This window comes from Chlorocebus sabaeus, chromosome 1 (assembly GCF_047675955.1).
Source record: "Chlorocebus sabaeus isolate Y175 chromosome 1, mChlSab1.0.hap1, whole genome shotgun sequence".
Lineage (NCBI taxonomy): Eukaryota > Metazoa > Chordata > Mammalia > Primates > Cercopithecidae > Chlorocebus > Chlorocebus sabaeus.
Window position 1 is genome coordinate 13,885,532 of NC_132904.1, and position 22,065 is coordinate 13,907,596.

The 22,065-nt window shown below is 41.3% G+C and overlaps 1 protein-coding gene and 1 long non-coding RNA gene across 3 annotated transcripts in view; one reads left to right on the forward strand and one right to left on the reverse strand.

Annotated features, from left to right (window-relative positions):
* Window positions 1-1,911: 1,911 nt before the first annotated feature.
* Window positions 1,912-19,580, reverse strand: LOC140711803 (uncharacterized). 2 transcript variants are annotated; one of them, XR_012093089.1, is made up of 3 exons: window positions 15,390-19,580; window positions 14,151-14,197; window positions 1,912-6,395 (listed from the first exon to the last, which is right to left on the reverse strand). It is a non-coding gene; the product is annotated as an uncharacterized lncRNA (long non-coding RNA). The 2 variants fall into 2 exon arrangements; XR_012093088.1 differs by lacking the exon at window positions 1,912-6,395 and having other exon boundaries at window positions 14,050-14,197.
* Window positions 19,581-19,807: 227 nt separating this feature from the next.
* The window catches only part of PATL1 (PAT1 homolog 1, processing body mRNA decay factor), a 33,290-nt gene continuing 31,032 nt past the window's right edge, over window positions 19,808-22,065 (forward strand). The window contains exons 1-2 of the mRNA XM_037999270.2: window positions 19,808-19,964; window positions 21,857-21,968. Coding sequence (XP_037855198.2) covers window positions 19,950-19,964; window positions 21,857-21,968 — 127 coding nt within the window. The 5' untranslated portion in view covers window positions 19,808-19,949. The remainder of the gene's footprint in view (window positions 19,965-21,856; window positions 21,969-22,065) is intronic.

A 22,065-nucleotide genomic window follows, 5' to 3' on the forward strand; every position in this document is an offset into this window, starting at 1 on the left:
CTTCTTACTTATTATTATTGCAGAATATAGGTGTTCCTGCTCTTGGGGAGAAACTATAATCAGAAATGTTCTCTTTTCCAATTCCTATCAAGATCCTGCCTGAGTAAAACAGTGTTCGTGGAGCATTTCTTGAAATACTTGCTGGCTAATCAGGCTCTAAAAGTTTAGGTTTATTCCCTAAAATCAAGTTAGACAATCAATAGCTGTATCCTTTTACTGATTGTGATGGCCCATTCCAGAACTGCTCAAAGTGCCTTGTATGTCAATGACACACCATTAGCCTACATTGAGAATTAATGGTTAAGGTCACAGGCTCTGGAGTGAGGCTGAGCCAGCACTTAGTACCTGTATAATCTTGGGAAATTTGCTTACTCTCTCTGAGCCTCAGTTCTTTATGTGTAAAATGGGAATGATAATTGTACCTACTCCATAAGATTTTGTGGACTCAAATGAGTTAACATGTTAACTAAGCACCTAAAACAATGTCTGATACATACTTAAATGCCCAATAAAAGACAGCTAGTGTTATTATCATTGTTGATGTGTTTTAATATATGGTATATTCTCCTTTGAAAACTGTAGGAAAAGACCCTTTTACATCGAAAGTTATGCCAAAAAAACTTAGATTTCTTCATATACTTGTATGTTATTATATGACTTTAAAATTCTCAAATTTAATTGTCTTTTATTCTTTCTCTTGGCTACTGGGAAGCTCAGATGCCTATAGGTGGCCACTCTCTAAACCGCAGAGGAGTGCATGCTTTGCCTTTCTGCATAGCAATCTTACTACTGTATTTTTTACAATCCTGACAGATTTTTTTCTTTACCCCAATCTTCTTGACCATGTGTTTTTTTGTTTTTTTGTTTTTTTTGAGATGGAGTCTTGCTCTGTAGCCCGGGCTGGACTGCAGTGGCCGGATCTCAGCTCACTGCAAGCTCCGCCTCCCGGGTTTACGCCATTCTCCTGCCTCAGCCTCCGGAGTAGCTGGGACTACAGGCGCCCGCCACCTCGCCCGGCTAGTTTTTTTTTTTTTTTTTTGTATTTTTAGTAGAGACGGGGTTTCACCGTGTTAGCCAGGATGGTCTCGATCTCCTGACCTCGTGATCCGCCCGTCTCGGCCTCCCAAAGTGCTGGGATTACAGGCTTGAGCCACCGTGCCCGGCCAACCATGTGTTTTTAACTTTTGGATTAGATGTATCTTTAAGCTGCTTCAAATCTTTTGTGGAAGGATATTGGGAATAGAATAGATTAAAAATAGAGAAGTAATTTATTAAGTTCAACAAATGCCATTGTTATAGATAAAATATTTATCAAATCTTCTCCACATTAGCACCATTAAAAATAATTGTGCTAAGACTATGGTTGATCCTTGTAATCCCAAAACCTCAGGAAGCTGAGGTGGGAGAATCACTTGAGGCCAGGAGCTCAAGCTGCGTGAGCCATGATTATGCCACTGCCCTCCAGCCTGGGCGACAGAGTGAGACCCCGACTCTAAAAAAAAATAAATAAATAAATAAATAAATGCTTTTATGGCCCTGCACTTCTTAATGTTGTTGCCCAGCCAAGGACCCCAAGAATTCTTGCCACTGGGTTTCCATATTGGTTTTCTTCATTTTTTCCCTTTTTTGTATATTGCACAATCAGATACAGGATAGAGTGGCTTCTATCATCTATTGCATTGCATTTGCAACATCAAGAAGAGAATGAGGGGCCAGGCATGGTGGCTCACACCTGTAATCCCAGCACTTTGGGATGCCATGGTGGGCGGATCATTCGAGGTCAGGAGTTTAAGACCAGCCTGACCAACATGCTGAAACCCCGTCTCTACTAAAAATACAAAAAAAAAAAAATTAGCCAGGTATGGTGGCACACGCCTGTAGTCCCGGCTACTTGGGAGGCTGAGGCAGGAGAATCACTTGAACTCAGGAGGCGAAGGTTGTAGTGAGTCAAGATTGCATCACTGCATTCCAGCCTGGGTGACAGAGGGAGACTCCATATTGAAAGAAAGAAAAAAAAAAAGCAGAAGACAATGAGATTTTTTTAAAAAATCTTATTAAGGAAGGTATCTTGAAAATATCTTTCCCTACTCCTAATCTTCCATTTGAGCCTCTCCACCAATCTCCATAACAATCCTGCTCATTGCCTATCGTGGTTTTGGCATTCCCCTGGAAGGATTCCAGGACCCAATATACTGCCATAAGAAGCAGCTGACTCTACTACATATTTTGGGAAGGGCTGATATGACCTTCAGGAAGGTGGGACTTAAACAACTCAGCGAGAGCTATTCGGTTGCAAGTGAGTAATGACCTTAAAGATACATACACACACACATACACACACACACACAGAGCTTATTGTGTACTTTCCTATTATATTTTTGCATACCCATTATCTCATTTGACTATCATTCCAATCCTTTGAGGTAGGAAAGCTGTCATTATTATTATCCCCTTTTTACATAAAGGAAAGATTAGAGCTCAAGTTTGTGCCCTGGACCCTAAGGCTAAGCACTTACTATGTGCCCAGCACTGTGCCAGAAAATACAGAGAAAAAGTAAGCCCTGTCTTCTGACCCAAGGGGCCTTATAGGCATATTATAGAGGCAATACCAAAACCTATGAAACTCAGTTTATAGAAAGAAGTATGATTTAATGAAAAGAGAAAGATCACCAGCAGATAGAGTTGCCAGACAGATTTTCTTGAAGCAGTGGAACTTGAGCAGGCCTTAAAAGACAAAGGGTCAAAAAGACACATGGATATGTAAATCCATTGGGTCTGCATGCCTTCAGGGATGTAGGCCCTCAAAACAGGAGACAGGATGGCATCCACTCTACCACCTGCTCCCACCATGCATCCATTCATTCTTTCTTTTTTTGTTTGTTTGAGACACAGTCTCGCTCTGTCTCCCGGGCTGGAGTGCAGTGGCGCAATCTCAGCTCACTTCAAGCTCTGCCTCCCGGGTTCACGCCATTCTCCTGCCTCAGCCTCCCGAGTAGCTGGGACTACAGGCACCCGCCACCATGCCTGGCTAATTTTTTTGTATTTTTAGTAGAGACGGGGTTTCACCGTGTTAGCCAGGATGGTCTTGATCTCCTGACATCGTGATCCGCCTGCCTCAGGCTCCCAAAATGCTGGGATTACAGGCGTGAGCCACCGCGCCTGGCCACATTCATTCTTTTATTCGTTGACCTTCCTGTGCCAGTCCTTATTCTAAGCCTTATGGTGGAAGAGGAGTTTGGTGGAGGTGGTAGTATCAGAGGCATTTGAATCAGAGCAACACCATCTTGAATAGGGGCTCGGTAAAATAAGGCTGAGACCTACTGGGCTGCATTCCTAGAAGGTTAAGCATTCTAAGACACAGGCTGTGATAGGAGGTCAGCACAGGTTACAGGTCACAAAGACTTTGCTGATAAAACAGCATATGGTAAAGAAGTCAGCCAAATCCCACCAAAACTAAAACGGCAATGCAATGAAAGTGACCTCTGGTCCTTCTCACTGCTCATTATACACTAGTTATAATGCATTAGCATGCTAGAGGACACTTCTACTGTTCCCAGACCAAACTGAGGGTTGAGCTGCTATTTCTCGTGGATGAGATGCAGATAAACAGGGAGGAACAGAGTTTTCATTTCTGTGACCGGAGAAGGGAGAAGGCCTGGAAATTATTACCAGATCAACACAAAATTATAGTTTTCCAGAGCTTATATACCTTCTAAGCTGTATGTTTATATGTAAGTGTGCATTCATGTAAAGACACAAGTGATTAACTTTTTTTTTTTGAGACGGAGTTTCACTCTTCTTGCCCAGGCTGGAATGCAATGGCACAATCTCCACTCATGGCAACCTCCACCTCCCGGGTTCAAGCAATTCTCCTGCCTCAGCCTCCCAAGTAGCTGGGATTACAGGCACCCACCACCACACCCAGCTAATTTTGTACTTTTAGTACAGACAGGGTTTCTCCATGTTGGTCAGGTTGGTCTTAAACTCCCGACCTCAGGTGACCTGCCCGCCTCAGCCTCCCAAAGTGCTGGGATTACAGGCATGAGCCACCACGACCGGCCAACTTCTTTTAATCTATAACTAAAGTCTGAGCCTGAAGACCTTTTTCTGGAGCCTCAGTCAGTTTATTTAATCTAAATGGGTCTAGGTGCTGGGGTGATTACCCTTATCATGTCTCCTGCTAAATCGTAAAGGTTTGGGGAGTTCCTTTAGACCCCAGTAAACCTGTTTGTGGAGGCCTGGGGAGTTTCTTCAGACCCCCAATAAAACTTGGTTAATCCTAAAAGGGTCCTGTTAAGAATTCCTTCATCACCCTGCCATGCTTCAAGGCCCAGGAAAAGCCAAGGTAAAACTCTTGGTGGGCTCTTTGTTACCTTCCAGGCTTTGTATAAGGGCACTGGCTCCATCAGCTTTTAATGTTTAACCTGGCTACTCAGTCAGTGCTGGGACAGTTGTAATGGAGGCCTGCGTTAGTGAGACCTGGTCTGCCATAATACCAGCGCCATGGCAGTTTACAAATGCCACGCAATGTCAGGAAGTTACCCTATATGGTCTAAAAAGGGGAGGAATCCTCAGTTCTGGGAATCGCCCACCCCTTTCCCAGAAAAGTTATGAATAACTCACTCCTTGTTTAGCATACAATCAAGAAATAACCATAAAAATAGCCAACGAGCACCCCATTCTGCTGCTCTGCCTATGGAGTTGCCATTCTTTCATTCCTTTACTTTCTTAACAAACTTGCTTTTCAGTTTACTCTGTGGACTTGCCCTGAATTCTTTCTTGCACAGGATCCAAGAACCCTCTCTTGGGTTCTGGGTCAGGACCCCTTTCCATAACAGCGGGAGCCAATCCAGGGATTCATCATTGGAATCTAATAAAAAGTGGAGAAATTACTGCTGATCAGCATTTCATAGGCCGACAGCCATCAAGGGGTTTGGATCACAATCTCGAACACCATACAGAATCCCAAATGTTGAAATCCTGAAAGATCAAAATTTCTAAACTGAAAATCTCTTATATTTAAATTCCCCAAAATCACAATCATGTGACAGTTGCATCACATTAGGCAGAACTATTACCTTATTATTGTATCTATCTGGAAATTAACTGTGGTTTAAAGAGATGAATGTTGGTGCCAAATTGACAAAGGTGGACTTGTGGACTCAATTTTAGGTGTCAACTTGTCGGGATTAAGGGATACCTAGAAACCTGTTAAAGCATTATTTTAGGTGTGTCTGTGAGGGTGTTTCCAGAGGAGATTAGTGTGTGAGTCTGAGTGGATTAGGTGGGGGAGATCTGCCCTCAATGTCAGCTAGTACCATTCAATGGGCTGGGGACCTAGAGAGCCCAGAGATACAGAAGGCAGGCTGAGTATGGTGGCTCATGCCTGTAATCCTAGCACTTTGGGAGGCTGAGGGGGGCAAATTGCTTGAGCCCAGGAGTTCAAGACCAGCCTGGGCAACATGGCAAAAAATCCTCTCTCTACCAAAAAAAAGAAAAGAAAAGAAAAGAAAAAATTAGTCAGGCATGGTGGCTCATGCCTGTAGTCCCAGCTGTGCAGGAGGCTGAGATGGGAGGATTGCTTGAGTCCAGGAGGTAGAGGTTGCAGTGAGCCAAGATCATACCACTGCACTCCAGCCTGGGTGACAGAGCAAGATCCTTTCTCAAAAACACACACACACACACACACACAAACCAGAAGCAAATTGGCCTCTCTCTGAGATCTGGAACATACTTTTCTTCGGATGCCTTAGACATTGGAACTCCAGGCCAGCAGCCTTTGGACTCCAGGACTCACTAGCAATCCCCAGGTTCCTGTCAGCCTCAGACTCAGAGTTACGCCATCAGTTTCCCTAGTTATGACAGATTTGGAATTAGGTGCAATCAAGACTTCTAAAAATGAATTTCAAGGTGTTACCAATAAAGAGCTTTTTAAAAAAATTCATCCCAATGCATTTGGTGAAAAATTCAGATGAGTGAATTGGCCACATGATTGACAATGACAACTTCAGTGTGAGAATGGATAATTTGCCTGCATTGGCATTCCTTTCAGCTGATAACATTCTAGAAACTTTGAACAAATTAAAGTTGCATTTGCCTGAAGAAGTCAGTGAAGTTGCTGATTGGTTCGAAAATAATTATGTGCAAAGTAAGCTAAGAAGACACACAATGGTGTTGCTGTTTGATCACCAGTATTGTTTCTGCCAAATTTATGGTCTGCATGTAAGTGTATGAATTTCCACATGCCCAAAACAATATAGATGGATGGCACAGAAGATGAAAAAATGTAATAGGGAATGCTCATGTCCATGTATATAGAATCATAGAAGAATTTCCAAAAAAGCAGCACCACATAGAAAATGAATGCGAGCATATTCTCCAAGAAGAGCCGTGTCCTAAAAGAAAAAAAACAGCTATTTATTGCAATGCAAGACTTCAAAACGTAGTTAATGATTATGAAACTCAGAAAGATCTTATGGACTTCCTTTGTGTAATTGCCCATAATCTACCCCGATATACGCATTTTCATATGTCGAACTTTCGTTTCAGTTTTTGTTTTGTTTTGTTTTGTTTTGTTTCAACCTCTAGATACACACTGGCAAACTGCATTAAAAAAACGTACTAATTTCTATTCCCACAAGCTATTTACAAAGTGTTCACCTTATGGTCAACAGTGAACTGACTAGCTTGCTTTCTCTCTTTTTCTTTCCTTTTTTCTTTCTTCCTCTCTTCCCTCCCTCCTTCCTACTATTTTTCTCCATTCCTTCCTCCTTTCCTCCCTTCCTTCCCTCCTTTCCTTCCCCTCCTTCCGTTCTTTCTTTCATTTGTCAATTTGATGGTTTGCAATGTCAACTATTTACCTTGTTTACAGTTATTAAATTGATCTAATCACATACATTATAGCCATTTGCAATGTTTGTGTATTTTTCTAAAGTGCTTAAAGAATTTTGAGACTGATTTTGAAGTCTATATTTTATGCTAACACTCTAAAATGTGTGTAAAAATCATTTTGAAACTTTGTTAATTATTTTTATGTATGTTTTATTATTATGGAATTCAATAATCAACATTTTGCTCTGACTTTTCCAGTCTTATCATACATTCTAAAATTTTATCCTGAAGTCATAAAAATATCCATTCATATTTTGTTCCTGCTGCTTTATGATTTAAAATTTTACATGAAACCTATTTATTATTCTGGAATTTATTTTGTTGTATGCTATGGTACAAATCTGGAACTTTTCTACCGGTTGCATTAGCATAATTTTTAAAATTATGTTTCCTTTTTCCATTGAATTGAGGTATCATCTTTATCACATACTAAACACACATTTACCCTAAGGGTTGATTATTGTTGGCTACCTTTTGTGTTCTATAAATTAGTCTGTATCATCCTACAATTGTTCCTACAATTCCACATTGTTTGCATCACTGGTATTTTATAACATTTGTATCATAATGTCATAATCTACTTTTTAGTGTTATTTTGTTTTTGGTTGACACATTATAATTGTATGCTTTTATGGAGTACAGTGTTATGTTTTGATACATGTATACACAGTGTAATGAGCAAATCAACGTAATCAGCATATCTATTACCTTAAACAATTATAATTTGTGGTGGGAACGTTAAAATCCTCTGTTCTAGCTGTTTTGAAATATACAATACATTATTGTAAACTATAGTCACCCTACTGTGCAAAACACCACCAAAACTTATTCCTCCTATCTAACTGAAACCTTGTACCAATTGACCAATCTCTCCTCACCTTCCCTCACCCTCTCCAGCCTCTGATAATCACTATTCTACTTAATTTCTATGAGATCAACTATTTAAAATCACTATTCTACTCTATTTCTATGAGATCAACTTTTTGAAATCACTATTCTACTCCATTTCTATGAGATCAACCCTTTTAGAGTCCATACATGAGTAACAGAACGTGGTATTTGTCTTTCTGTCTGTGCTTGGCTTATTTCCCTTAACATAATGTCCCCAGGTTCATATGTGTTGTCACAAATAACTGGATTTTGTCTTTTTTATGATGGAATAATGTTCCATTTTGTATATATACCATATACTCTTTATCCATTCATCCACTGATGGATACTTAGATTGATTCCATATCTTGGCTTTTGTGAGCAGTGCTGCAATAATCACGGGAGTACAGGTATCTCCTTAACATACTGATTTCATTTCCTTTGGAAATATACTCAGTAGTGAAATTGCTGGATCATATGATAGTTCCATTTTTAATTGTTTGAGGAACCTCCATTCTGTTTTCCATAATGGCTATAATAATTTATATTGCCATTATGAGTGTGTAAAAGTTCCTTTTTCTCCACATCTTCATCTTTTTTTTTTTTTTTTTTTTTTTTTAGTAATAGCTATTCTAATGAGTGAGGTGATATCTTATTGTAGTTCTGATTTGCATTTCCCTGATGACTAGTGATGTCGAGTATTTTTTTTCATATATCTGTTGGCCATTTGTATGTCTTCTTTTGAGAAATGTCTATGCAGGTCTTTTGCCCATTTTTAAATTGGGTTGGTGTTTTTCTATTGAGTTATTTAAGTTCCTTATATATCAGATGTATACTTTGCAAATATATTCTCCCATTCTGTATGTTGTCTCTTCACTCTTGATCATTTCATTTGCTGTTTAGATGCTTTTTTCATTTGCTGTGATCCCATTTGTCTATTTTTGCTTCTGTTGCCTGTGCTTTTGAGGTTTTCTTTTAAAAAAAAATATTGCCCAGACAAAGGTCATGAAGCTTTTCCCCTAGGCCTTCTTCTAATAATTTTATATTCTCAGGACTGACATGGAACTCTTGTAATCCATCTTGAGTTGATTTTTTTTTATATGATAAGAGATAAGGGTCTAATTTCATTCTTCAATATCCAGATATTGAGTTTTCCCAGCACCATTTATTGAAGAGACTATCCTTTGCCCAAGGTGTGTTCTTGGCACCTTTGTTGAAAATCAGTTGGCTGCAAATGTGTGGATTTATTTCTGGGTCTCATTCTGTTCCATTGGTCTATATGTCTGTTTATGCCAATACCATGACGTTTTGGTTACTATAGTTTTGTAATATATTTTGAAGTCAGGCAGTATGATGCCTTCACAACTTTGTCCTTTCTGCTCAGGGTTGCTTTGGGTATTTGGAGTCTTTTGTGGTTCCATAAAAAATTTAGAATTTTTTTTCTATTTCCACGAAGAATGTCATTGGTATTTTGATAGGAATTGCACTGAATTGGTAGATTGCTTTCAGTAGCAGAGACATTTTAACAATATTAATTCTTCTAGTCCATAAAAATAAATGGAATATCTTTCCATTCATTTGTGTCTTCTTCAATTGCTTTCATCAGTGTTTTATAGTTTTCATTGTAGAGATACTTCATCTCTTTGGTTAAATTTATTCCTAAGCATCTTATTTTGTGCAGCCATTATAATTAGGATTGTTTTCTAGATTTCTATTTCAGATACTTTTCCATTATCATACAGAAGTGCTACTAATTTTTATATGTTGATTTTGTATCTCACAACTTTACTGAATGTATTAGTTCTAGTAGTTTTTGGGGGGAGTCTCTAGGGTTTTGTATATACAAGATCACGTCATCTGCAAACACATAAAATCTAACTTCTTTATTCCCACTTTGGATGACTTTTCTTTCTTTCTCTTGCCAAACTGTTCTGGCTACAACTTCCAGTACTATGTTGAACAGAAGTGGCAAAACTGGACATCCTTGTCTTGTTCCACATCTTAAAGGAAAAGCTTTCAACATTCCCCCATTCAGTATGATGTTAGCTGTGGGTCTGTCAAACATGGCCTTTATTGTGTTGAGTTATATTTTTTCTATATCTAATTTGTTGAGAGTTTTCTATACCTAATTTGTTGACAGTAAGAGATGTTGGATTTTGTTGAATCTTTTCCTGCATCTGTTGAATTGGCCATATGGATTTTATTGTTCATTTTGTTAATGTAATATTTTACATTTATTGATTTTATATAATGAAGCATCCCTGCACTCCTGGGATGTATCCCACTTGGTCATAATGAATATTTTTAATGTGCTGGTGAATTTGTTTACTAGTATTTTGTTGAGGATTTTTGTATCTGTTTTCATCCAGGTTATTGGCCTGTAGTTTTTTTTTATCATTGTGTCCTTGTCTGGTTTTGTAATCAGAGTAATGTTGGCTTCATAGAACGAATTTGAAACAATTTCCTCCTCTTCAATTTTTTGAAATGATTTCAGAATAATTTTATTAGTTCTCTAAATGTTGGTAGAATTCAGCAGTAAGGCCATCAGGTCCTGGACTTGTCCTTAATAGGAGACTTTTTATGACTGATTCAGTCTCCTTATTCAATATCGTTCTATTCAGATTTTCTATTTTTTTATAGTTCAATCTTGGTAAGCTGTATGTGCCCAGGAATGTATCCATTTTTCTAGGTTATCTAATTTAATTGTTTTCTAAATTTTCTAGGTTATCTAATTGGCATATAATTATTGATAATATTCTCTTATGATTCTTTTTCTCTGGTATCAGTTGTAATTTCTCCTTTTTCACTTTTGATTTTATTTCAATCTTTTTTTCTTAATCTAGATAAAGGTTTGTCAATTTTGTTCATCTTTTCAAAAAACTTTTGTTGATCTTTTGTATTTTTTTAGTCTCTATTTCATTATTTCTGCTCTGATGTTTATTATATTTTTCCTTCTATTCATTTTTTCCTCCTACTCATTTTTGGTTTAGTTTGTTCTCTTTTAGTTCCTTGAGGTGCAACATTAGGGTTAGGCAGCATGTAGTTTGGATATATATACACATACATACATATAGATAGATAGATTCAGCAATTTCATGTGTTTTAATTGGAGAATTTAATTCCTTTACATTCAGGTAATTATTGATAGGTAAGAACTTATTACTGTCGTTTTGTTAATTGTTTTCTAGTTTGTATTGCATTTCTTTTCCTTCTTCCTCTCTTACTGTCTTCCTTTGTGGTTAAGGGGTTTTTCCTGGCAGTCTGTTTTGATTCCTTTTTATTTTTAGTATATTGATTATACTGCCATTACATTATCAGAATGTTCTGAATTTTACTATATACTTACTTTTACCAGTGAGTTTTGTACTTTTAGATGTTTTCATGTTACTCATTAGCATCCTTTCATTTCAGCTTGAAGAACTCCCTTTATCATTTTTTTGTAAGGCAGGCCTAGTAGTGATGAACTCCCTCAACTTTTGTTTATTTGGGTAAGTTTTTGTTTTTCCTTCATTTCTGAAGGACAGCTTTGCTGGGTACACTGCTGTCAGTTGACAGCGTTTTTTCTCCTTTAGTACTTTGACTATATCATCCTATTCTCTCCTGGCCTACAAGGTTTCTGCTGAGAAGTCCGCTGCTAAGCGTACTGCAAAAGTCCCTTTTATGTTGTTATTTTCTCTTGCTGATTTCAGCATCCTCTCTTTGACATTTACCTTTGACGATTTAATTATAGTATGTCTTAGGGTGGTCTTCTTTGGATTAAATTTGATTGGTGGCCTATGACTTTCTCGTACCTGGATATTTGTATCTTTCTCCAGGTTTGGAAAGTTTTCTGCTATTATTTCTTTAAATAAACTTTCTACTCCTTTATCTTTCTCTACTTCCCCTTGAACTCCAGTGACCCATACATTAGCTCTTTTGATGTTATCCTATAAATCCCATAAGCTTTCTTCATTCCTTTTCGTTACTTTTTCGTGTTTCTCCTCTGACAGTATATTTTCAAATAACCTATCTTCAAGTTCACAGATTCTTTCCTCTGCTTGATTAATTCTGCTTTTGATGCTCTCTACTAATATTTTTCAATATTCATTGTTTTTTAGCTCCAAGATTTCTATTTTTTTTTTTTTTTGAGACGGAGTCTTGCTCTGTCACCCAGGCTGGAGTGCAGTGGCCGGATCTCAGCTCACTGCAAGCTCCACCTCCCAGGTTTACGCCATTTTCCTGCCTCAGCCTCCCGAGTAGCTGGGACTACAGGCGCCCGCCATGTCGCCCGGCTAGTTTTTTGTATTTTTTAGTAGAGACGAGGTTTCACCGTGTTAGCCAGGATGGTCTCAATCTCCTGACCTCGTGATCCACCCGTCTCGGCCTCCCAAAGTGCTGGGATTACAGGCTTGAGCCACCGTGCCTGGCCTAGATTTCTATTTTTTTAATTGCAATATCTCCGTTAAATTTCTCTGATAAATTTTTAAATTGTTTCTCTGTGTTTTCTTGAACTTCCCTTTAGGGTCAGTCACTGGCATCTTATTTTTTTTGGTGAGGTCAAATTTCCCTGCTTATTCTGGATGCTTGCAGATGTGCATCAATGTCTGTGTATTAGGTATTTATTCTAGTCTTTGCATTTTGGCTTTGTTTGTCCCTGTTTTACTTCAATAGGCCTGTCTAGAAGTTTTAAGCAACCTGACTTGTGTTTCCTAAGCCTGTGGCTGTTGCAGCCACTTCAGCACTAGAGGGGGCCCTAAGCCCAGGTTCACCACAAGTTTTGCAAGGACTTTGAGGTTGACACAGCACCCCAGTCAGGATGGACCTGAGGAAGATTGAAGGAAGGTACCTAGGCTGTATAGATAAGCTAGCCAGGGACCCAAGCCCAGAAGCCTGTCCCAGTGGCCTGGACAGACACCCCTCCCAGTAGTTCCCTGCACAGGCAGGATAATCCCCACATGTGGAAAGAGGGGCTGGAGCTGAGACTGGGCCCCCTCAGGGGCCCCCATGGAACAGAGGTCAGCAAACCCATCCCATTGGTTTAGATGGGTGTGGGGCCAGACTTGAGACTGGGTCTCAGAATCTGCTGTTGGACAGAGACTGGAAAGCCCATTGCAGAGGATCAGATGAACTCCTGTGAGATATGGACAACTTTCCCTTTGGGAAGCAATTTCCCAGCAAGTAGTACTAAGCTGGGACCACAGCTGAGGAGGGGTGGAGCTGAGCCACAAGACAACTTTCAAGTCGAAACTGCCAAAACCAATGTCAGCAGGCAGATGAGCCTTCCCTGCTGAGACACTGGTGTGCACGATTCTTCCTGCACTCCCTGGCAGACGGTTTTGGTGGTAGCCTCAAGGCCAGTAGGGGCTGTTGCCAAGACCCTTGGGGAATGAGGCCATTTCCCCAGGCTTGACTCTGGGAGCACAACTGATGGGTCTGCCAACTGGGTATAGGCTTGCACTCTCAAAATCACCCTCCTAGGCCTTAGGCTCCATCAGGCTTCCACAACCTTCTACCTGAGTCCTGAGGCTACCACAAAGAGACTTTTGTCTGGATGGGTGAAGAATTCTTATTGTTGGGGCATAAAAGCAGGTGACCTCCTATACCACCATCTTGCTGACATCATTCCAACCCTGGAATCTATTTATCTGTCCAGAAAATTTGCCATGATTAAAAGGTCAGTTCTTCTTCAAGTAGGCCGTGGTGGTTCTATAAAATATGTCCACAAATTCTTTGAAACTCCTCCCATTACACAGTGGAGCCTAATTCCTCTCCGTTTGAGTATGAGCTGTACTTAGTAACTTATTTCTAGTACATAGAATGTGGCAGAAGTGACAGTGTTTGACATCTGAGGGGAGGGGGGGTCATAAAAGGTATTGTGGCTTTAGCTTCTACCTCAGATTACTCACTCTAAAAGAAGCTACCATGTCCTGAGGACAATCAAGAAGCCCTATGGAGATGTTAATGTAGCAAGGAACTGAGGTCTCCTATGAACAGCCAGGAAGGAACTGACACCTCTTGCCAACAGCCATGTAAGTGAACCATCTTGAGCACAGGTTCTCCAATGCTAGTGAAGACAATGCTAGTCATGGGTAAAATGCCAAACAGCATTGCATGCTACAGAGAAATCTTTCGTGAAAGCAAGAGTCAATTGAGGTGGCTTACTTCCTTGTCTTTTTTTAAGAAATTGCCATAGCCACCCCAACCTTCAGCAACCACTGCCTTTATCAGTAAGTAGCTACCAACATCAAGGCAAGACCCTCCATCAGGAAAAAGATTAAGATTCGCTAAAGGCTCAGATGATCGTTAGCATTTTTAGCAATAAAGCATTTTTTAATTAAGGTATGTACATTGGGTTTTTAAAGACATAATACCATTGTACAGTAGGCTATAGCATAAATATCACGTCTCACCATTTTACATAATAGATTCTCGATAAACATGTATTGAGTTGAATCCCCTGCAAAAAAAAAAAAAGTTTATTTGCCAAAGCATAACTTTCAAAAAGCTAAATAAAAATTATTCTCTTTCAATTATATTATGAGCATGTGTCAAAATATTTATTTATCTTATTAATGAAAAGAAACAGCAAGGTGGTGAAGCTGATTCAAAGGAGGATACAAGAAACTATGAACTATATAGAGTGGGGGAAAATGCTGAATTAAGACTCAAAAGTTAAATATAACATTGGTTAATGTTCTGTGTGGCAATAAAACTGTCTCCTTTGAGATGATCTTTCCTACCAAAATGAAATTATCTCCACTGGACAAAAATAATTTGCAACTTGTTAATCTTCTATAAACTAATATCTAACTTTACTGAGTCTGGTCTCGTTAATAATAAACACTAAGTCAAACAAGGTTACCTCTCTGTAGAACTTTAAATGACCTTTAGGCAGGCTTGTTAGATAATGCTCTTATTACAACACTGCAAGGCACACAACAATCCTTTTTCCTTATTTCCAAGTTTTGTATAATTTTTCTAAACGGACACATTCCCACTATCTATTAGTGAGCAATAAATGACTCTAAAACTTTGTGGTTGAAATGTACATATATATATAGCCACATGTGGTGGCACATGCCTGAAGGCTTGGCTACTGGGGAGGCTGAGGTGGGGGAATGGCTTAAGCCCAGGAGTTTGAGGTGGCAGTGAGCTATGACTGCACCATTGCACTGCAGCCTGTCTCAAAAAACAACAAGCAAACAAAACAAACAATACAATTTGTGGCTTAAAACTACAACCATTTTATTCTATATATGTATACATATATATAAAATACTTCTATGGGCCAGGAATTTGGGAGCAGCTTTACTGAGTGATTCTTCTGCTCTACATGACATGGAATGGAGTCACAATGTTCGGCTGGTAGCTGAACAGGTGTGAAGAGTCCAAGACAGCTTTATACACATACTTGGTGTCTTGACTGGGATGGTTAATAAGCTAAATACAGCTGGACCCACCTTCCTCTTTATGTAATTTCAGTAAATGTGAGCTCTTCAGCAAAGCAGCCAGGTATTTTACATGGACTTACACTGCCAATCTTCTTAAAGGTGACCCAGAACTGGCAGAGCATCTCCACTTCCATATTCCATTAGTCAAAGCAGTTATAGCCCAGTCCAGAGTCAAGGAAAAGGGAACATAGATCCTACCTCCCAATGGGAGAAGTAGCAGGGTGTGCTGGTTTGCGCCTGTAATCCCAGCTATGGAGGAGGCTGAGGCCAGAAGTTCGAGACCAGCCTGGGCAACAGAGTGAGACCCTGTCTTTACAAAAATAAAAAATAAATGAGCTGGGTATAGTGGTGTGTACCTGTAGCCCTAGCTATTCAGAAGGATGAGTCAGGAGAATCTCTTGAGCCCAGGGGTTTGAGGCTGCTGTGAACTATAATCACACCATTGCGCTACAGCCTGGGCAACAGAGTGAGACCCCACCTCTGAAAAGTAAATAATAAAAACTAGTCAGATAATTATTAAATGTGAGAACTGTCAAAGAATTTGTGGCCATGTTTAGTCCATCATAAATTTTGCCTTGTAAACAGTTATTTTTATTATATGGGTAAATCTTTTCCCCTAAGATCTGTTGCACTAAGGGTTCCCATTACTTTCTGGGAGGTTTGTCATAACTTTTTTCACTACATGAGAAATGACCCTGGGTGCAGCCCACTACTCTTTTCTCCCTCTATAACCCTGCAAGCACTAATGGACAATGTGGGGTTTCAAAGTGTAGTCACAGAACTAGTAGCATCAGCATAATGTGGCAACTTGTTACAAATGCAGATTCTCAGGCCTGACTTCCCTCCTACTGAATGTGAAACTCTGGGGATAGGGCCCAGTAGTCTATGTTTTCACAAGCCATCTTGGCAATTCTAAATCCATGCTAAAGTTTGAAATCAGTGTTTTAGAGATGTAAGTTACTTGATGAAAATATCTGAAACTAGTCTCACAAGAAAGTAAATTTTATGTCATTTTTTGTTTACATTTAGAAAAGAAACAGGCCAGGTGCAGTGGCTCACGCCTATAATCCCAGCACTTTGGGAGGCTGAGACAGGAGGATGGCATGACACCAGGAGGTCGAAGCTCAGTGAGCTGTGATCATGCCACTGTACTCTAGCCCAAGTAACAAGAGTGAGACCTTGTCTGGTTTAAAAAAAAAAAAAAAGTAAAAAAGAAACAACGTATAGTCTGTAAATACTATAATGGCTTACAGAACCTCCAGAAAGCACAGATAATGACAAGGAAAGCTGGTGTGGTGGCTTTTCTCTAACTGACGGCCTTCCTCAGCTGTCAATAACCTTTCCCACATACTTGGCATGCAGGAGACACCTCCCTTCTCCCAACCACTCAAGGGACACTTCCCAGAGACGTCATACCTTATGTCTAAAGAACCACCTGTGAAAAGAACTTGTACCTTCTCCATCTTAATAATGGGCCTATTAAGCAGCTAAAAAAAAAAAAAAGAATAATTATTCTTTTTTTTTTTTCTTTTTTTTTTGAGATGGAGTCTCATCCAGGCTGGAGTGCAGTGGTGCGATCTCAGCTCACCACAACCTCCACCTCCTGGGTTCAAGCAATTCTCCTGCCTCAACCTCCCGAGTAGCTGGGACTACAGGCAAGTGCCACCACGCCAGGCTAATTTTTGCATTTTTAGTAAAGACGGGGTTTCACTATGTTGGCCAGGCTGGTCTCGAACTCCTGACTCTCGTGATCCACCTGCCTCAGCCTCCCAAAGTGCTGGAATTACAGCTGTACACCACCAGTGCCCTGCCTAAAAATACATTATTCTTTTAAAGGGACTTTCAATCTCCCTCACAGACAGGTGTATAAGAGAAAATGGGAAATTTTGTTGATCCTGTCTATGACACCTTGTTTTCTGTTCCTTTAATTCCTGCTCTACAGCATTTCTTTCCTTGTACTTTCTTTGGGTTTATTTTATAGTTAATTTATATTCAGCCTTCCCTATTTTTGTCCTCAGTCTCCTGAGTAGCTGCTGGGACTACAGGCACAGGTGCACACCACTAATACCAGTGCACACTAATAGTGCACACTAATACCAGAAATAATGCAGAGCAGCTAATAAAAAAAATTAACTCAGTGAATTTTTATATTTTTTGTAGAGGCGCGGTTTCGCCATGTTGCCTAGGCTGGTCTCCAACTCCTGAGCTCAAGCAATCCACCCAGCACAGCCTCCCAAAGTTCTGGTATTACATGCATGAGCCATCACACCCACCCCCTATTTTATTATATAAATTGTTTTGTCAGTGTCCTAAAAGTTTTGACATATTAACACATTTATCACTCAGTTGTAAATATTTTCTGCTTTCCGTTATTTTATCTTAAGTAGTCAGTGAATTAGAGGGGTATTTGTTTTGTTTTTGTTTTTGTTTTTTTTGAGAGGGAGTCTGGCTCTGTGGCCAAGGCTGGAGTGCAGTGACGAGATCTCAGCTCACTGCAAGCTCTGCCTCCCGGGTTCACGCCATTCTCCCACCTCGGCCTCCCAAGTAGCTGGGACCACAGGCGCCCGCCACCATGCTCAGCTAATTTTTTTGTATTTTTAGTAGAGACGGGGTTTCACCGTGTTAGCCAGGATGGTCTCGATCTCCTGATCTCGTGATCCACACGCCTCGGCCTCCCAAAGTGCTGGGATTACAGGCATGAGCCACCACACCCGGCCTAGACGGTTTTTGTTGTTGTTGTTGTTGTTTTTGTTGAAAATTTAAGACTTTTTTTCCTAATCTGTTGTTACTATTGATATCTTACATAATGATCAGAAAACATTATCTGCAAGATCAGGGATCAGCAAACTCTGTAAAGGGCCAAATAGTAAATATGTTACACTTTACAGGACACACTGTATCCATTGTAACGACTCAATTCTGACTTTATAACATTAAAGCAACCAAAGACAATATGCAAATAAATAAGGTTGGCTGTATTCCAACAAAGCTTCCCTTACAAAAACAGGTGGCTAGCCAGATTGGGCTGTGGGCCACAGCCTGCTAACCCTTGATCTACATGGCACCAATTCTTTGGTAATTATTAAGAGGTACTGTTACTTAGTACTTGATATTTTATAATGTTCCATGCATGTTTGAAAACCAATAAATCATCTTATCCCTAGCCTCCTCCACTTCTTTAAAGTTCAGGCCTGGCCCATGTCAACATTTGCTTTTATCTTGGCACAGTGATTAAGACACTGGGCTTTTAACAATCAGACAAATCTCAGCTACTAGCTTTGCCACTCGCCATTGGGTGGTTGGACGCAAACTACTTAATGTCGCTAATTCTCAGGTTCCTCAACTATAAACTGAGAAAATAACAGTACCTACCTCATGGGGAGCACATAAGGAAGGATTCAATGAGACAATCCATATAAAGCGCCTAGCAGAGTCCCAGGCAGCCTTCAATCGTTAGTAGTAGTGTTAACATCATGAGGCAGGTGTAATTATACCCATTTTACAAGAAACTAAGGCTTAGAGAGGTTTCGGTAAGTCGCCCAAAGTTTCCTAACCAGTGGCAAAGCACGAACTCCCACCCAGAACTTTTCTTCACAAATTCAACGTTTCCTGTACTCAAACTGATGCAGATACACTAACATTTAGGAGATTTACTGTATGCCATTCCGAGGCGAGGCTGCATTTTAAGACGCCCAGGGAAGAAACGGATTGCGAAAGCCACAAGAATTCACTCTTTGTGGTGCAAGTTTTGTCTGAAGGGAAAGGGGCAAGAAGGGCATGGAACGTGCTAGAAGTAACAAACCACCCAACAGAATTCTGGAACCAGGGGTCCGCAGCTTCTAAGCTGGACACAGTCCTCTCTGGGTTCGATCCTCTAAGGAAGTGGCGTCACCCAGCGGCGCATCCCGGCCCGAAGACCCTGCTGCTGCGTGGCCCGCAGCCCATGGCCGTGCTGCCCTTCAAGGCTCTGCAGCTCCTCGCGCCTGATGAGACTGGCGCCTAAAAATACCACCCTAGTTAAACCTCCCAGAACCTGTCTTCGGCATTTCCAAAAAAAAAAAAAAAGGGGGGGCCGTCATCGTTTAGAGCCACATAAATCACAGCCCTGACCTGCTGCGGATTCAGCAGGCGACGAGCCACTGAAAGTGGCGAAGAAGTCCGCCCCTTTCGAAGACGAGCAACTTTCCATTCTTTTTTCCCTGCGCAAGGCGCAGATCGTAACGTGGAGACCCCCGAGCAACCCCAAGAGTGAGTCGGACGTTGGAAAAACAGCCAGGGAATCTCCATGTTTCCCAGCCCAGGCTAAGCCCAGGATTCTTCAGAGCCATACCCTGTGACAATCACAAGGGTTTTCTCCGCCTCGCGGGTGACGGAGAACTCGTGACCTGCCCCTCAGCTCCAACCCAAGAGCCTAGCGGGCGCGGAGAAAGAGGGGGCGGAGCTGCAAGCCCAGATCACCAGGCAGCGGACGACGGGCAGCGCGTGCGCAGTCTCTCGCCACGGGACCTCCTTCCCGCCGCTGAGACTAGGAAGCAGGACGCCAAATCTGTCCCTGCGCAGCCGCCGCCGCCGGGCGCCGAGCCGGGTGGCCGCCCTGCCTGAGGCGCGCCTGCGCACGTCCCCACGCACGCTCCGGCGTACGGCGGCGACCAGGGGTCGCGAGCCGGTTGAGGACCCGCGCGCGGAGGAGCCGGGGAGTCAGCGCTTCTTCCCTCCCTCCCCCTCTCCCCTCCCCGCTCCCTGCCCCCCTCCCCAATAATGTTCCGCTACGAGGTGAGCTGTTGCGACCGGAAGTGACCCCTCCCTCCCTCCCGCGCCCCTCTCCCTCACTCCCGCTCCGCACGCCGGTCCCGTGTTCTTGCGGGGCAAGGGGCGGGCTTGGGGAGTCGCAGGACTTAGCTGGACGCGACTGGCCTGGGGTCGCGGGTCTAATTCTAGGGCTGGGAGCTGGCTTCAGGGGTCGAGACAGTCCCATTAGTTGCCGCTGGGGAAAGTTGGCCTCCGTTTTGGGGTGGGGAGGGCCCGTTAAGTGCTGTAACCAGACCACACCCCCGCCCCCACCCCTAGAGGAGCCATCAAGGGTACAGTATTGCATCTACCCGGGTGCTTTTCTTGAGTAGGAGTCACCCGGGAATTCCCAGAGCCGAGTTTCCCGCCCTGGACCCGGAACCACCCCCCACCCACCTCCACTCGAATTACACTGACACACACCCCATTCACACAGGCTACCTTCAGGTCAAGGGGGCCTGGGCTTGCCGTTGGACTAGGGCCCCAGCCCGTTTACTAAAGAGGGCTCCGAGTTGGGAGGGGGGCGTGTCCAGCAGAAGTTCCCTCTGAGCTAGTAGTGCTGGGAGACGTGGGTTTGGTGAAGGTCCCGGGAATGTAGCAATAGCAACAAACAGTGCTGACCCTGTCACCAACTCACTGTATGACCTTGAGCGACTCCTAATCTCTGGACGTAAACTTTCTGGGTTTGTAGCATGAAAGAACTGATGTAAATGATCCTTAAGAATTTTTAATTGAAAAAGCAGTGATTTGGTAAAGTAGATCTTTGTGATTTGGAAGGGAGTGCTGCTGGAAGTTGCCTTTGATAAGGAGGCAGCTGCATGCCTATTTGCATAAGTTTGGAAGGGCTCTGGCATGAGAATAATGCCCTTTGACCTAATATTTCCTTTGTAAACAGGGTAGCTAAGAGGTAGCCAGGCAAGGTGTATCACAAACGTATCTACTGATCGACTATGGAATTCTGATTCCGAATTTTTGAAAATTGAGGACAGATATACTTGATAGGAATGATCCAAGACCAAACCGAAAGGAAAACTTGGAGAATAAATCAGTTGAGTAAAATTGAAGTGAAGTTAACCTACCTAGGATGTGGTGATCTCTAGCTTTTGTTTGATAATCTGTAATCTTTGCCTGCTTTGATCATCACAACTCTCTGCCATAGTTGGTATAGTCTCTGCATTACGATGTAAGAGACTGAGCCTTACAGCCTAGCACAGAGCCTTAGATACAATAGGTTCTATAAAGGTATTTGATGAGCTAATTAGAAATTTTCTGAGTTGCCCATGTTCACACTGACTGTAGAAGTGGAGCCAGAACTTGAACTTGTCATATCACAGCTTTTCCAGAGTTCATTTTATTGTGGTTGAAGACCTAACTTTAATCACTAGAGTTTAGGCCTATAGGGAAGATAAAAAAGATGGAAAATGAAGACAAAGCTTTGAAAGGGAATAATAGTTGAAAACATGACATGAATATAATGAGAAAGATGAGAATTTTGCTAGAAAAGATACATAAAGATACAAGAAAATAAAGGGTTCATTATTAGTTGTCATCACTTTTCCAACCAGTGATATAAGGGAAGTTGTGGACTTAATTTCTTGGTTGCATGAGGAACTGCTGTTAGTGGATTTTTGATAAAATAGAGAAATGGAATGCTGTGAGGTGGGGCGAGAATTAAATAAGGAATAGGAAATAGAAAGTGAAAGAAAGTTGATGAAATCTTCCAGTGTCAGAAATTGGGAAGTAGAAAATGCTATCTTTACAAAAAGTCATAATGAAGCAATTATGTTCATTGAGAAGGTAAGATGAACATTTTTAGAACCTTTTTAAAATGAGGGTGTGAATTTCATGAATAACTAATGTCTTTCCTCTTTTTTTAGTCTTTGGAGGATTGTCCTCTGGATGAAGATGAAGATGCATTTCAGGGACTGGGAGAAGAAGATGAAGAGATTGATCAATTCAATGATGATACATTTGGGTCAGGTGCAGTTGGTAAGTGACATCTTTCTCTTATAATATCATCTTGGCTTCTTGCTCTTTTCAAGTGCTGTCTTTTAGAAGTGCATTATCTTATTAGGGTTAACCTCAT